At 38.6% G+C, this 16,870-nt stretch overlaps 1 protein-coding gene across 3 annotated transcripts in view; it reads right to left on the bottom strand.

Annotated features, from left to right (window-relative positions):
• Positions 1–16,870, bottom strand: part of bltp3b (bridge-like lipid transfer protein family member 3B) — a 120,614-nt gene that overhangs the window by 59,821 nt on the left and 43,923 nt on the right. For all 3 annotated transcript variants that reach the window (XM_059654636.1, XM_059654637.1, XM_059654638.1), the window contains exons 4-9: positions 13,275–13,366; positions 12,785–12,974; positions 9,569–9,709; positions 8,704–8,874; positions 3,877–4,057; positions 660–743 (exon numbers count right to left, since the gene is read on the bottom strand). In XM_059654636.1, coding sequence (XP_059510619.1) covers positions 660–743; positions 3,877–4,057; positions 8,704–8,874; positions 9,569–9,709; positions 12,785–12,974; positions 13,275–13,366 — 859 coding nt within the window. The remainder of the gene's footprint in view (positions 1–659; positions 744–3,876; positions 4,058–8,703; positions 8,875–9,568; positions 9,710–12,784; positions 12,975–13,274; positions 13,367–16,870) is intronic.

Genomic DNA, 16,870 nt, shown 5'->3' with positions numbered 1-16,870 from the left:
TATTCCCAGTGCTTCAAGTTAAAAATTCTCATATTCATGTTCAAAATCAGTTAATGGCTTCCTTCGCCTCCCTGATTCCAATAACCTCTGCAGCTATGTGCCTTTCACTCCATCTGCTATTAGACAGTGTGCCTTTAACTATGCAGTTCCAAGCTCTAGAATTGTCTCCTGGGATCTCTGCAGCTCTCTTCTTACTTCCAACATTTTGTCCAAGCCTTTAGTCACATTGCCCAATGCCAGACTGTCAATTTAATTGAAACTTCAGTGTGTTTTTAAGAGTGTTTTTTTCTGGACTAAAAATGCAAAGTAAATGCAAGTGTTTTTTAATTGGAGTATCAGGTACAAGCAACATTAATGTAATTAATGATGAAGGAAAATGACAAAGTACAACTGAAAATATAGGCTTTCAGCTTTGAATGGGCTTTCAAAGGTGAAGGGACTACCACTCAAGGAGGAGCAGTGGGAGTATGTTTAAGAGACTGAGTAGATGCAGCTGAAGTGCTGCTAACAAGTGGGTGGATGTACACACTGAGGGAACAGATAATGAGAATTGAGGAGTAAACACTAAGATGTAGGAGGAGGTTGAAGAGAAACAGCATAATATCAGAGAGATTTGAAAAGGAGTACTTTAGAAGTTTCAAAGTATTTTAATATTATACCTGCTCTGTGATATGGATAGTAATCCACTGTAATCTGTGCAAAAGACAATTGCATGGCTCCACCTGTGATCTGTTTTGGAAATCCTGTCAATAAATGTTTGAAAATAAAAATTACTGCAACTGTACCAGAAAATGCAAAAGAACAATGTTAAAAATCATTTATTGTCTTTAAATGTGATCCTCTCCATCAGTTAATAAATAAGCAAACAACTCACCCACATGTAGGAAAGGGTGAGCTTTACCTGCAGAGTTAAATGTGTCCAACTATACCTCAGCAATTGGAAACAACTGATGTCCAGAAAGTCTTCGATAATATTCTGCCCAAGAAGCTATCAAACAAGCTTAAGGTAGTGAGAAGTTGGACTAAATCCTGGTTATAGATAAGGAATTTATTGGGCAAGATATTTTTGATTCAGTATTAGGAACAAAATGAATGGAATAGGCCGACAACGTTGTAATTTGGAAGAACAAGAGATGATAAAGCAAACAAAATTTTTGAAAGGCTTCAGAAATAGATGCTGAAAGTATATTTGTTTGGCTGGAGACTCAAGAGCTAAAAAAGGTAGTTTCAGGATAAACATGTCAGAAATTTAGATAGAACTATAGGAAGTAATACCTCTATGAATCCTTGGAGTTCTCTATCTTGGAAGGCTATGGGTACTTAGTCAAGGAGCATCATTCAGGCTGAGATGACTGACCAGTGGGCATTAAGGGAAACAAGAGATTATGGAGATCAATCAAGACTACGAGCTGGTGGTTCAACCATGATCTTACCGAGTTGGTGTGTTGATTGTTCTTGTTCAGACATTTTTAAATCAAACTGGTCACACTTTACAACACACCTCTGGAGCAGGTGGGGCTTCTGTTCAAGTCTTTGGGTGTAGAGGTAGGGACACTATATTTGTGGTTCAAGAGTTCCTTAAATTGAATTTAAATTTCACCATCAGGTATAGTGGGATTTGAACCCATATCCCCAGAGCTTTCAAGACTCTGCACTAACAGCCTCGTGACTATCAGTGGGCCAAGACCGCCCAAACAAGATGTTGTTTTAAATCAACTTGTTCAGATGTGTTTTGACACATCATGAAACAGGTTGGACTTCAAACCAGGCCTTCTGATTCAAACCAAAGCAAAGTGCTGGAGAAATTCAGCAGTTCTGACAGAATCTGAAGAGAGAAAACACAGTTAATGTTGCGACAGCAGTGACCAGTCACCAGAATTGAAAGTAGCTGAAAAATAGTGGTAATTATGTTGATGACAGGGTGTTGGAGAAAAGAGTGAGAAGAATACATGGAGACAGTGCTGAAAACGGGGAGAAAAGGCAAACAAAGGGATTACTCATGATAAGCCAGGACAGAGTTATATGCTGAATGTGAATAATGGAAAATGCTTTGGCTGTGCTGGGAGAAACCTATTCAGAACAAGACCTCTGGGTGAGGGGATGAGTAATGAACAAGAAGGAAGCAGTTACACTACGAAATTGTCAAACTCAAAGTTGAGTGCTGAGGGCTACATGAAAGGGGAGGTGTTGATCCTTCAGCCTGTGTTAAACTTCACTGGAGCACTGCAGCAGGACCAAGTCAGAAATATGGGCATGGGAATATGATGGTGTACTGCAGTAACAGGCAACTGGAAGCTCAGAGTCCTTTTAATGGACAAAGTGTAGGTGTTCTGGGAAATGTATGAAAGATCTTGAACATAACTATAAAATGTCATCTTCTGTTTGGGTTAATTGTAGATTTTATCCAGCTCATCATGTATAATGTCTGCTGTTTTAGTTTTAGTTTCATCTCTCCAGTGCAAAAGACTCCTACTGATTCAAAGGCAGGAACACTATCACTTCTGTACAACAGTCCTTCTACTCCTACTTATGCCATTACATTCTTAAATAAATTGAATTGCCTTGCAGTAAAGTTTGATGAGACAGCAGACATTATACATGATGAGCTGGATAAAATCTACAATTAACCCAAACAGAAGATGACATTTTATAGTTATGTTCAAGATCTTTCATACACAAGAAACAAAAAAAAGTGACAAATAAAACCCGTGAATTCAACTAGTTGAGTTTCAATGAATTTTGCGGCATTAACAGACTCAATTCAGTAAATCCAGTCATAATTCAAAGGAAACAAGGAAAACATTGAAAGACATTTCAAATTGCATGTCAGTTTCCATCAGAAACACTATCATGAGATTGACATCAGCTGTCAATTCTGAGTTATAATGTAAAATGAACAAACCTTTTGTTCTTGAAAGAAAGCAAACAAGGAAGAGGCTGCATTAAAATGTTTAATGGTATAGGCAAGACATATCCATCATACTGTTTTGATATGAACCTTAATAGTGAAACAAATGGGTACAAGCTTGTCAAAGATAAATTCATTATTGTTTTTGGAGGTAGGAGGTAGATTTTCAAATGATGCAAATCACTGGGTCCAAAAAAGCTTGCAATTACATTCTTGTAACTTCGAGTCATTTCAAGGCAGTTGATGCTTGGAGCAGTAAAGAGGGGAAATATCATCTTACCTGAACTACTGAGCTATGATAGCTGACATATAGCGTGTGCATATTAATTTACATAATTAACAAGATACCATCCACACTGCAGCATCCAAACTGTAAATATACACACAAGAGACTTCCAATTGGTTAACAAGATGATCCTGCAACAGTAACTCACCTACAAGCAGCTAGCAAATATGCATTAGGCAGCCTGACTGGACTGGCTATCAAATTCAGCATTGATGCTTCAGTTATTAAATGCCAAACTAAGTTTACATTAAATTTATTCTGACTTCCATTTATACTGAGAATGTACAATCTATTCAATGAGCCAAATGTTGTATGCATACAATTATCCTCATCTGTGTTTATCCTGCAATCTATTATTTGGAATAGATGCTCAGTTGTCTTTTAATAGCAAAATAAATTACGCAGTCTCCAAAAAGAAGAATTGAGTCCATCGCTTCATATAAAAATTTTCCATATGTACATTTAAAATACCTCAATAACCGATTCCATGCTTGAATTTCATAACACAAATTGAGTTCAACAAGGTCTGACATTGCAAAATGAAAGTTTTATGGAATTCACTATGAATCCATACAAAATTACATGCAAAAAATCTGAGAAATGCTCATAAACATGAAAAGAATTCCAGGTTTCCATCTAGTAATTTCAGCTTTTTATTTCATAAACGTAATACATGCAGTACCTCTCTCCTTCACATAAATGTCATCACAGATGTGCAGGTCCAAATGAGAAATTATTAAATGATGAGATGTTTCCTTGACATCAAAGGCATTGAAGAGTTTGGCAAGAGCATCATTCTGATCAGCTGCTGCTGTAGCCTGTGTCGTTCTGACTTGTTGGGAAACAGGAACTAGAGTTGCACTCTACAAGGGAAGATATACAATACAATTCAGCACAATAACAGGTCCTTTGGCCCACTGATTGCTAATCTTTATTTAAGCTCGCTACTCATTGCCCATGTATGGTTTCTGTCCCTTTGTTTGCCTCCCCTTCATGTGTTAATCAAGATACACTTTAAATATTGCTAACATGCCCGCTTCAACTACCACCATTGGCAGTACATACCAGTTCCCATCACTCTGTGTGAAAAAGTTTCCCCAAACTTCCCCTCTCACCTGTGCCCTCTTGTAATTGGCCTTTGCGCCCTTGGAAAAAATCTTGTAGGCCTGTAACCTGTATTTCCAGTTAAAACATTGAGTTTATTCAACCTCTCCTTATAACAATAACGATCCAGATGGGTCAACATCCTGGTAAACCTTCTCTCACCCTCTCCAAAATATCCACACCCTTCTGGTAGCGTGGCGTCCAGAACTGCATGTAATATTCTAAATGTGGCCTAACTAAAGTTTTGTACAGCTGTGACATAAGTTACCAACTTTTATATTCAATGCCCCAACCAATGAAGGCTGTATGCCTTCTTGACAACCTTATCCACCTGCATTGCCTGTTTGAGGAACTGTGGATGCATATGCCCAGATCCCACTGTATGTCAACGCTCTGGTGGGGTTTTGCCATTTGTTATATAATTCACACCTGAATTCGATTTTCCAAAATGCATCACCTCGCATTCGCCCAGATTAAACTCGATCTGCCATTTCTCTGCCAAAACCTGTAATCTATCTATATTCGGCTGTATCCTTTAACAATCCTCCTTATTATCTGCAATTCTGCCAATTTTGGTGTCATCTGCAAACTTACTAATCTGACCATCTACATTTTCCTCCAGATCATTTTTTTTATTCATTGACAGGATGAGTGCATCACTTGGTATGCAGCATTTATTGCCCATCCCTAATTGCCCAGTGGTCAGTTAAGAGTTAACTACATTGCTGAGAGTCTGGAGACACATGTAGGCCAAACCCAGGTAAGGATGGCAGTTTCCTTCCCTAAAAGATATTAATGAACCAGGTGGGTTTTTCCAACAATTGACAATGAATTCACAGTCATCATTAGATTCTGAATTCCAAATGCTTACTGAATTCAGTTCAATTGATGGTGAATTCAAATTCCACCATCTGTTGTCACCCTATTTGAACCTGCGCCTCCAGAACATTATCTGGGTCTCTGGATTGACAGACTGGTAATAACAACTCCTGGCCATTGTCTCCCCAATATATACTTTACAAACAACAAAGGTCCCAGCACTGGTCCTGTGGAATATCACTTGTTATTGATCTCCATTCCGAAAAGCACCCTTCCACCTCTACTTCAGTTTTGTACCCATCTAGTAAACTCACCCCAGATCCAAAGAGACTCTACCTTCTGTATTAGTCTGCCATGAGGTATCTTATCAAATGCCTTACCAAAGTTGGTCCATGTAGACAAGATCCATTGCCCTTTCTTTAAACATTCTGGCCACCTCCTCAAAAAAAAACTTAATCAAATTGGTGATCTTTCCGCGTACAAACCCAAACTATCACTAACAAATCTATTCACTTCCAAATGGGAATAAACCCTGCCTCTCAGTATCTTCTCAAACAACTTCTCCATGACTGACATCAGGCCTACTGGCCTGTAATTACCTGGATTATCACTGTTGCCCTTATTAAACAGAAGAACAACATAGGCCATCCTCCAGTCCTTTGGAACCCCACATGAGCCCAAAGAGGATATCTGTTAAGGTCCCAGGTATTTCCTCCCTTGCCTCCCACAGTATCCTGGGGGAGATCCTGTCTATCTACCATAATATATTTCAAGACACCCAACACTTTCTCGTTCATTATGCTGATCTGCCAGAGAGCATTCATACTCCTCCCCCAAATTCAACATCCCTCATGTCCCTCTCTTTGGTGAATACTGATGTACTCATTAAGGATCTCATCCATTTCCTCTGGTGCCACACATTCTCTCTATATATATAAATATATAAAATGCCTTGGGATTCTCCTGAGCTCTGCTGGCCAAGGATATTTCATAGCTCCTTTGAGCACTCCTAACTCCATGTTTGAGATCCTTCCCACTTTCTGTCTGTTCTTCAAGAACTTTGTCTGTTTTTAGTTGCCTAAACCCTAGGTACGCTTCCTTGTTTTTAAACTAAGCTGATAATTTCCCCTGTCATCCAAGGTTCCCATATCTTGTCATTTGTTCTTCATTTGCAGAGGAACACGCCTGACCTGCACTCTAAACAACTGGCCCTTAAAAGACTCCCACTTGTCAGATGTGGATTTACCCTCAAATAGCCACTCCCAATCCACATTCTCCAATTCTTGCCAAATTCAGTCATAGTTGGCATTTCCCCAACTTGATACCTCCATCCAAGGTCTACTCTCATCCTTATCCACAAGTATCCAAAAACTTATGGAATTATGGTCACTATTCTTAAAATGCTCACCCACTAAAACTCTGATCATCTGGCTGGGCTCATTTCCCAATATCAGGTCCAGTATGGCCCCCTCCCTCATTGGACACTCCACGTACTGTTTTCAAAAAGCCTGTTGGACCCACCTAACAAATTGTTCTCTATCCAAACCACCGGCACTATGGGATTTCCAGTCAATATGGGTGAAAAGCCAAAAGATCCACCACAACAAGCCTTTTATTTTCAAATTTTTCCAGAACCTGACTCCATATCCCCCCCTTTATCTCTCACTGGCAGCTGGGAGGTCGATAGTAAAAGCTCAGCATTGTGTTTGCACCCTTCTTCTCCCTAAGTTCTACCCATAATGCTTCACTGCAAGGTCACTCCAGGGTGTCTTCCCTCAACATAGCTTTGATATGCTCTCTAACCAATAATGTAGTTCCCCTACCTCTTTTTCTTTCTCCTTTGACTTGTCTAAAACATCAATATCCTGTAACGTTAAGCTGCCAATCCTGCGCCTTTTTCAACAACATCTCTGCGATAGCAACATCATAATTGCACGCATTCATCCAGGCTCTAATTTCATCCATTTTACCACTTACACTTATTGCACTGAAACAAATAAAGTTCAAGCCTCCAATTCCACTGAGCTCAATAACCTCTCCCTTACTGTCTTTCTCTTAGCTATATTTACCTTAGACTCAAGAACTTCCCCAGTTTCTATACTTTCCGAACAGCCTCTCCTGTTCCCATGCCCCCACCACACTTAACCCTCCCAACTGGCACTATTAAACCTCCTTGCCAAGATATTGGTGCACCTCCAGTTTAGATGCAACCAGTCCTTCTGTACAGGTGCTGTCTTCCCTGGATGGCATCCCAATGACCCACATATCTGAAGCCCTCACACCGACACCAGCTCTTTAGCCACGTCTTCAATTACACTGTCTCTGTTCCTAGCCTCAGTAGCACGTGGAGTGTGTGTGTGTGCATGTGCGCTCGTGTGCGCATGTGTGTGGTGGGGAGAAGAGATAATCCTGAAACTACTACCCGAGAGTTCCTGCTTTCTAATTTACTATGTAAAAATATATTATATTTTAAAAATTAATTTATGTACATAATTATGTCAATCCTGTCAATATAAATTTAGCTGAATAAGTTCTATTTACAATACCTTGCCAGACAATAACAAAATAAATCATACATGGCCTACATTAATTACATAAATTAGCATCACTCAATCATCTACTTCACCACCTGTTCTAATAATTTTCTTGTTTTAAAAGCATTGCTTTAAGAATAAAAACCACAGACTAGTGGGCAAAGAAGGAATACAAATAACTGAACAGAATTGAAGTAATTGCAAATGGCATGATGAGAAGAGGGCATTATTGTACAACTTTGTTCAACAGAAAGCATTTGAAATGTGCAAGTGAGAGAATTAAAATTACATCAATAAATTTCCTAACTATTCTATCCATGAAATTTGTTTTTATAGCAACTAGTGCGTTAAATTCTTTACAAGTTTTATACTATCAACATAAAAAAGACTCCGCACTGTAACTGTACTAAGTACCTCACCTCCATACCCCATTATTAATTATTAACTAATACTACTAAACATCATAGTCAAGCAATTTTCATTTTAGTTTTCTTCAAACAGTCAGCAGTTGCATTGTTCTGAGAAACAAACTGAACAAAAACACTAATTAATATATTATAATTTGGTTGGTAGCCTAATTCTAGGATTGAAGGAATGGCACATATTTTACCTTGGATAAAGGACAACTTACAAATCATTACAATGTTACTTTCAGCTTCGGGTGATTGGCAGATCTTAAAGCATTTAGTGCTTTGCATATACCCAGGACTGTACCAGTGCTATAAGTGATGCAGTTAGTTCACAGTATAGTTCAGCCATTAATATTTACAACACAAATGACATATTTTGAGCATTTGTCATTCTGCCATTGGTTCTCAATCTATGATATTAAAATTTAAACCTATAACATTTAAAAGAAAAAAATGCAAGTGACAAGCTCGAGGTCCCTAAAAGGCTTAAAGCCATTAAAAGTGCATGTACTTATGTTTTCACTACTACTTCTACTTACACACCAATGAAAAGCGTTGGCCAGCAACTTATGTATGCTTATTCCCAACTACATTTACTATTGACAAATAAAACTCAAAAATGAAAGAACTGTAGTTACAGACCTGGGTGGGTTCCGAAGCCATACTCTTCCTTTGCTGTGCAGACTTTTCTATGGCTTCACTCAAAGATTTAGAATACTGTGCCATTGCCTTCAACTGAGAATCAGTCAAAACCCACAATAAATCATCCAATATAAGCACTAGCTTTGATGCCACCACATTACAATCCTTTAGCTGTTCAAATAAGAAAACAACCATCGTAAGTCTTTATTTCTGGGACCTGATGCATCCAGTTGCACTAAACATACTCCATTGGAAATGTGTTCCAAGCATTGACAAAGTGGGAAAGTATTAGGGAAATAAACACAAGGGTAAATGTATGATTACGCATTGTCACAAAGTAGTTTTTAAAAAAAACTATTGATTTCCATATCTGATTGCAATGCCTGGGCTGAAATGGCTTCAAAATGGTAAAACATAAAAACACAGAAAATACGAGGACAGCACAAAGATGGAAGCTGAAGGCACTGGAAATTTTCATGACATTTCATCTAAAGTGCCACTGAACAGATAATCAGAATGTCTGGGGACAACAAAAATGTTGATTAACTGTAATGTCCTCTGGTTGCAGGTCCAAACTTCAGCATTATGTCAAGGCAAACAACCATTATCAAGTTTTTTTCACATTATGAACTTCTTAGAAACATATTTGCAAATATTTCTAAAATTCTTGCAAACATATCAAGAAAAATTTAGCTCATTTTACTAGAGGGCTTACTGTGCCTGATGGTTTTAAACAATAACTTTACACTTCAGTCACCTGAACACACTTCTTCGTTATGCTGTTTTGGAGTTTTATGTGCACAACACTGCATCATTATGACATTGCTTTCTTTCTATCCACTACAAAAAAATTACTCTTTCATACCCTTCGCTTTAAGCTGACTTTCATTCTAGATTGGTTTGTGATAAGCCTCACTGGCGCACTCAGGATTTCATGTTCATCACTCTGAATAGCATCTGCCTCTATTCGGATCATCTGCCAAGTTATCTCCTTAAATGTCAAAACCTAAGCATAGAAGAAACAAATAAGTTGCAAACTTAAAAAACAACATAACATTTGCTTCTGTAAGTAAATGAAGTCCCAGAACAGAACTGGCAATAGTTATGTAAAACAGAAATACCACAGGCATTTTAAAAATTGTAATACCACCGATCCCGTACTGACCCAAGGAACTCAAGTGGCATAGAGCTTAAGAGGCACTTTGTCAGAAGTGGCTTTCTGACAAGTCTTGAAGTACCACTGGGGGATAGGCAGCATACAAGAAGAAAATGCCTCAATGAGAAGTGGGTGATTTCAGGATGAAGTATGACTGTGGTGTCTAGTGATCAGGTTATCTGCAAGTAAACTGTGTGGATCCACACTAGAAGAGACATCGTCAGCTTCTAGGTAACATATTCTAGCAGAAGGCACAATACTTTTTCAGGGTTCAATGAGTGATTTCTTGAGCTACTTTTTATTTTCAAAGATTACTTATTTGTTCTCAGAGACTTCTTTCTCATTCTGATTTAGCCCTTTCTGAGATGATGTAATCACACAAAAACATTGCTTACTGCATTTGTCAATTTTGAGAGAAGGATTATTTCTTCAGGTAGATAAGGTATCACAAACAGTGAAGATAGCACACGTAAATATGTCATACCTTATTAATTCACCAAATTACACACAGTTACTGTATATCTTATGTAGAAATGATGCAACATTAATGTTGCTTTTTCAGGAACTATTTCTGCAATTAGGAAAAATGTAATTTATAAATAGCTTCCTGAAGACATTCATAAAAATTGAATGCAGGATGCTGGCTGTTATACAGGCAAACAATTGCACATTATCTACCTTCAAACATTCTACACCACCACATATAAAATATATTTAGGGAGTCAGTTACCCTATTTGCCTCCTCCAATATAGGAAGGTTAGTTTGTGTACCCTATTCTCACAGCACGTTGATCATGAGTGAATACAAACAGCAATAAACATGGTCAGTAACAGATAAAATTATGCAATGCATAAAATACTTACCCAATTATTAACAAATCAATTGATGGTTGGGCCTGGCGCTCTACTCCCCCTCACAAAGAGCTGGCACTCACCCACCCCCTCCCAGTTTGCACTCAGGCTCTCTCCACTCACGCTGCTGCTCCACAATCCTCAATCTCTGCTGCATGGTGGCTTCTAGACCAGCATAAGTAATTCATCCATCTCATCTGGTCACAGGCTAACATAATCTTGCACTTGCTGCTTCTCTAATTACAAATTGTCTCTTTGAAGAAACAGCAAGCGTGCAATTGAGGGAACTTGAGTTGTATTCCAACAGGAATCATGCAAAAATTAAGACATTTAAACAATGTTTTTCACTTAATGGATGAGTGTTTTAAATACATGGAAAATCACTACCCACTTCAAATTTGAGTTGAGTAGAGAGAGTTGATGACGTTCATGCTGTTGGTGTGGCATGTATGACTTCCAAATGGCGTTTGATAAGTTGTGGCACAAAAGACTTGGGAGCAAGTTAGAGCTCATGCATTAAAAAGGAACAGCAGCAGATGGAACACAAAATTGATTGAGTGACAGGCAATGTTCCCTGTAAGCTGCACAGCCACGTAGAGGTTTGCCAATTCATTGGCATATGGCTACTGAAGCTGTTACCACACACAGCTGCAGGGAAAATTACAGGGAATGTAGGTGGCACAGAAAATTGCACTGTACAGTTGTTTATCGGACTAGAAATGGCATAAAGTGGAGTTCTTCATGGGTTCACATGAGGACTCCTGCTCTTCCTGGTATATTACACAGGTCCATAGTACACAACTGCAAATCTGTGTGTGATATGAAATGTAAAAGTATTGTACACCATGATAAAGAGAATAGAGCTGTAAAGGGCAGAGACATAGAATGGTTGAATGGAAGACAAATGGTGGATGAAATTCACTGCAGAGGTGTGAAGCGATTCACCTTGGTATGAAGAAAGCAGACATATAATACGAAGGGTACAATTCTAAACAGGGTATGGAAGAGGAGGAATCTGGATATAAACGTGCATAAATCACTGTAGGTGGCAGAATAGTTTGGGAGCACATCCTGTGTAAACATGGGAATATAGCACAAAAGCAAGGTTACGTTGAAATTGTATAAAACAGCATTCAGCCTCCAACTGGAGTACTGAATACAGCTGTGGGTAACCCACTTTATCAGAAAGGGAAGGTATTAAGTGTGCGTGTAGCAAAGAAACCCAAGAACGGTTGCAGATGAGAAACTTCAGTTACATTAAGATGTAACTGAAAAATTGGTTCTGCTCTTCTTGGAGAAGTGAACGTGAGAGAATAATTGATAGAGGCATTCAAACTCATGAGGGTCTGGACACTGTAGATAGAGAGAAGTGGTTCCTGTTGGAGGAAGGATTCTAAGGCAGTTACAAAATGAGAAATAACATCCTGAGGAAAACTGCTTTGACACAGTGAGTAGTTAAGATCTGGAAGCATTCTATACAGAACGGTGGACTCAGGTTTAATTGAGGTATTCAAAAGGGAATTCAATAAACATCTGAAAAGGGAAATGTACATAATTGTGTGAAGAAACAGGGAGATTACACAAGGTGAACTGATCTTACTGAGGGCCAGCATGGACATGACCGGTCAAATGGCTTCTTACTGGGCTGTGATCATTCTTTGAGATGGTCATTTATCAAAGAGGAGGCGAAGTATCTCCACATCAGGTGTTTTTGATTTCCTATGTGGTAGTACAATCCAATACAGAGTCACAGGATCACTGGCAACGTATCTCTCTATTTTAACGTGTACATAGATAGCTGAGCGGCAGGCTACTTTTTGATTCTAGAACTCCGTCTGTCAGAAAGTTCATGACAGACATGCACCTCCAATTACACAAGTTTTCACTTCATTGCAGGGTTCTGGGCCATACATTTAAACATTCCCAGTATTTCTGCACGTAACAGATTTCAGATATGTATGATTAAAAATGAAACTTAAAGGTTTGATAACTACCCAAATAAATGCAAGCTTCAGGTATATTATGAATTAAAAAGAAGCAGTAAAGAAGAATAACGTAGAAAGTCAGTTCTACCTCCCCACGCTGAGGATCTTGTATTCGTGTAAAGCGCAGGTCACTTTGCTGCCAGCTTGTATTTACACTGTGTATTTGTAGCTGGGACAATTCAAACGATGCATTGAAAGCTTTTGCTTTGATTTTGATAACGATGGAATTCACAGAAAGAGAGATGCCTTCTACAACTTTTTCAGCAAAGCCATACTCACTAGGAAAGAATAAGATTATCAAGCAACTAACTGAAAAAATATACTTCAGATTTCTATTTTAAATAACCATTTCTTCACTTTTTCTAAGTATGAACACCAATCATCAATTAAATATAAATAAAATTATGAGCAGTGTTGTTTTGTAACAAATTTTAACTTGAAATCTAAACTTCAAATATAATGTGAAACAAAAAAAATCCTCAATTCAGAATAAATGGAAGTAAATATACTGTATCCGAGGTGCATCTGTAAATAATTTTCCTGAACAATTTAAGGCTTACCTTAAGGTAATGACTTACCTTTGACCTGAAGCTGTTGCTATTGGAGACGGTCCATTAGGAGGCCGAGGTTCCTCACAAGTTCTCATCTCCATTTCCACCTTATCCAAATACTAGGTGAATACAACAACACAAAACAAAGACATGATTAAAGTAATTGTCCTGATATCTCACATGATATCCAAGTTAATTCCTAAATGAATCAGCTTTGGAATTGTTGCTCCTCTCATACCTCTGCTTCTTAAAACAGTAATTCATGTTGGAATACAGTTCCACCATGAGCACAAGTGACTAGATTCTCACCCAACTGGCCATTCACCTTGGATAATTCTTGGCACAAGCACACCCTGCAATCAAACATCATTGTATTTCACCAGTATTTATGTACACATACCTTGAACAGTGATCAGTGAAGAACAACTACAAGCAGGAATTCATTATTTTTCTTTTCCCTTTCTCAAAATTCAGGGATACTGAGGCTGAATGAATTTCCCACCATAGTACCAAATGAGATTGGAAAATATAGCACTGTCCACGAAACAAACTTCCAGTCAACAGTGTTTAGTGTGCTCTTGGGCAACAGAAGTTACATTTTAACTGACCAATAATAGTGATGATGATACCGCAACATCTCAGATCAACTGTGGTACATGCATTCCCAAGTAGAAACAAATTTTAATTAATGAACCAAACAAAAAATGAATTAATTGAATTGACAGCAACGAAGAAAATTATCCAATCCATAACTTTGGAGTACATGTAACACAAGAAATTGAAAGGTTAAGAATCATAGAATCATATAGCACAGGCCATTGTGCCTGTGCAATATGAAAAACCTATTTCAATTCATCTCACTCCACCAGCACTTCTCCTATAACACTATAAATTTCACTTTTTCAACCATAAATCCAATCTCACAGATTATGGCTCACAGCTCACTTACCATACCCCACTGGTCTCCATCAATACTTAACGCTTATTCCAAGCCAATACAGATCAATGTTTCAGAGATAATAAGAACTGCAGCTGCTGGAGAATCTGACGTAACAAGGCGTCGAGCTGGATGAACACAGCAGGCCAAGGAGCATCAGAGGAGCGGGAAGGCTGACATTTTAGACCTAGACTCTTCTTCAGAAGGGTCTAGGACCGAAACGTCAGCCTTCCTGCTCCTCTGATGCTGCTTGGCCTGCTGCATTCATCCAGCTCTACACCTTGTTATCACAGATCAATGTTTATCCACTTCTGTTCTGTATTTTCAATTTCACTTCAAGTGACTGAATCTTACATTTTGTTGACTGTAAGAGGTTCTCTCTTATGGGAAGAGCATGGTCAAAGTCTCCTTGTAAAGTAAGCACAGCAATACCAATGCCATTCAAGGAAGCTTCACTGGTCACTTTAGAGAGCTGTCCTGAGTCAGCTCATGGGGGGGTTGAGTGACACATTGCCAAGGATAACCAAGAGCAGAATATTTCCTTCTCAATAACATTTGCTTTCCCTAAAAGCAAAATACTGCAGATGCTGAAAGCTGAAAAACAAACACAAAGCGCTGGAGAAACCCAGTAAATCTGGCATTTGAGGCAATACGAAATTAGTTAATACTTTGTATCTTGTATGACTCTTCTTCAGAGCCGAATTTTTTCTGTTCGAATAGGAGCCATATTGGACTTGAAATGTTAGCTCTGTTTCTCTCTCCATAGATATTGCCTGAATTGCAGAGTTTCTTCTAGAATTTTGTGTGTTTATAATGCCTATGAAATGATTGGGCTTTTATGACAAACTAACTACTTCAATGTCATTTCTTATGGAAACCAGGTTTTACTCTCAATGAAATCTAATTCCTAAGCCACCATGGCAAAATGTGAATTCATGCTTTCTCAACAACAACTCAATGGGAATCTCATAGGTACAAAAACCTTAAGCAGAAATAAAAGATAAATTTGAAACAATAGTTTGATGTGCCAGAAAAACATGTAAGAGATAGATAAGTTATCAGAAGTTTTCTTTATTGGAGATGGTGATCAATAGCAGCACTATATTACCAAAGAAGAGTCAGGGGGACTACAATACAACCCTTATTTAAAATTCAAGTCAAATGTGATGACTGGATCATGGAACAATGAATGGCAGACGGTGTTTAAATTTAGATAAGTACAAGATGTCGTATTTTGGTATGGCAAACCACAGCAGTTTACTGGTAGGGCTGTGGGGAGTGTTGCTGGACAAAATGATCGATAGTTACAGGTGCAGAGTTCCTCAAAAGTGGAGTCACAGGTAGGCAAGGTGGTGAAGGGGAAGTTTGGCATGCTTACTTCATTGGTCAAGAACACTGAGTATAGGAACTGTGATGTCATGTTGCAGCTGTACAGTACATTGGTGAGGCTACTTTTAGAATACTGCGTAGAATTCTGGCTTCCCTTCTAGAGGAAGGATGTTGTTAAATTTGAGGGGGTGCAGAAAAGATTCACAAAGATATTACCATGACTGGAGGGCTTGAGTTATAGGGAGAAGGTGAACAGGCTGGGACTTTTTCCCTTGGAGTGTCAGAGGCTGAGGGGCGACCTTATTAAGGTTGATAAAACATGAGGTGCATGGATCAGATAAATAGCTAAGGTCTTTTTCTTCATGTGAGAGAGTTCAAAACTAGAGGCATAGGTTTCAGGTGAGATAGGAAAGATTTAAAACGGACCGGAAACAACTTTTTCACACAGACGATGATGTGTGTACAGAAAAAGATGCCAGAGGAAGTGGTGTAGGTGGGTACAATTACAACATTTGAAAGGCATATAGCTGGGTATTTGAATTGGAAGGGGAGCGGGATATGGGTCAAATGCTACAAAATCGACTAGATCGGATTAGGATATCTGGTTGGCAAGGATGAGTTGGATCGAAGGGTCTGTTTCCATACTGTATAACGCTATTATTCTAGCTGTAAACCAGGAGGTGGAATGAAGAGAGGAACACGGTGAATTTACAATCACCGGGTCAGTGGTACTGAGCAAAATGATGGAGCAACAGTGCGAACAATCCCGTGTCCTGAGAACTTAATCCTAGGGTCTAAAAAGAGTTCACCAAAGGTGGACTATTGTGTTAGTGTTAAAATTTCAAAAACACACTAGATTATGGAAAAGTTATAACTAGAAAAAGCAAATATAACCCATTTACTGAGGGAGGAAGGAAGGCAGAGACCACAGAAGAAAGGCCAGTTAGCTTGACAATTGTCATGGGGAAGATGTTAGAGTCAGTCATTGAGATGGTGAGAAATGGGTAATTAGAAACATTCAACCTACTCAGGAAGGCTCTGTTGTTTGAAGAGAGATCATGTTTAACAAATTCACTGGACTTCTTTGAAAAAGAGGAACATTGTAATGTTGATTAGGGAAGCCTGGTGATGTACTGTACTTCGATTTTTTCAGAAGGCATTTGACAAGGTGCCACATAAAACATTATTGTGCAATGTAGAGTAGGAGGTAATATACTAGCATGGATTTAACATGGGCAGACTGACTGGCTGGCAGAATACAGAGAGAATGCATCGAAGAGTAATTTTCAGATTAGCGAATGTAACAAGTAGAGTCCTGCAGGGTTCCAAGTTAGCACCTTAGCTTTTTACAATTTAT

Source organism: Stegostoma tigrinum, chromosome 25, assembly GCF_030684315.1.
Source record: "Stegostoma tigrinum isolate sSteTig4 chromosome 25, sSteTig4.hap1, whole genome shotgun sequence".
NCBI classification, from domain to species: domain Eukaryota; kingdom Metazoa; phylum Chordata; class Chondrichthyes; order Orectolobiformes; family Stegostomatidae; genus Stegostoma; species Stegostoma tigrinum.
The sequence above is the reverse complement of the archived record's forward strand: the minus strand, read 5'-3'. Positions and strand labels throughout refer to the sequence as shown.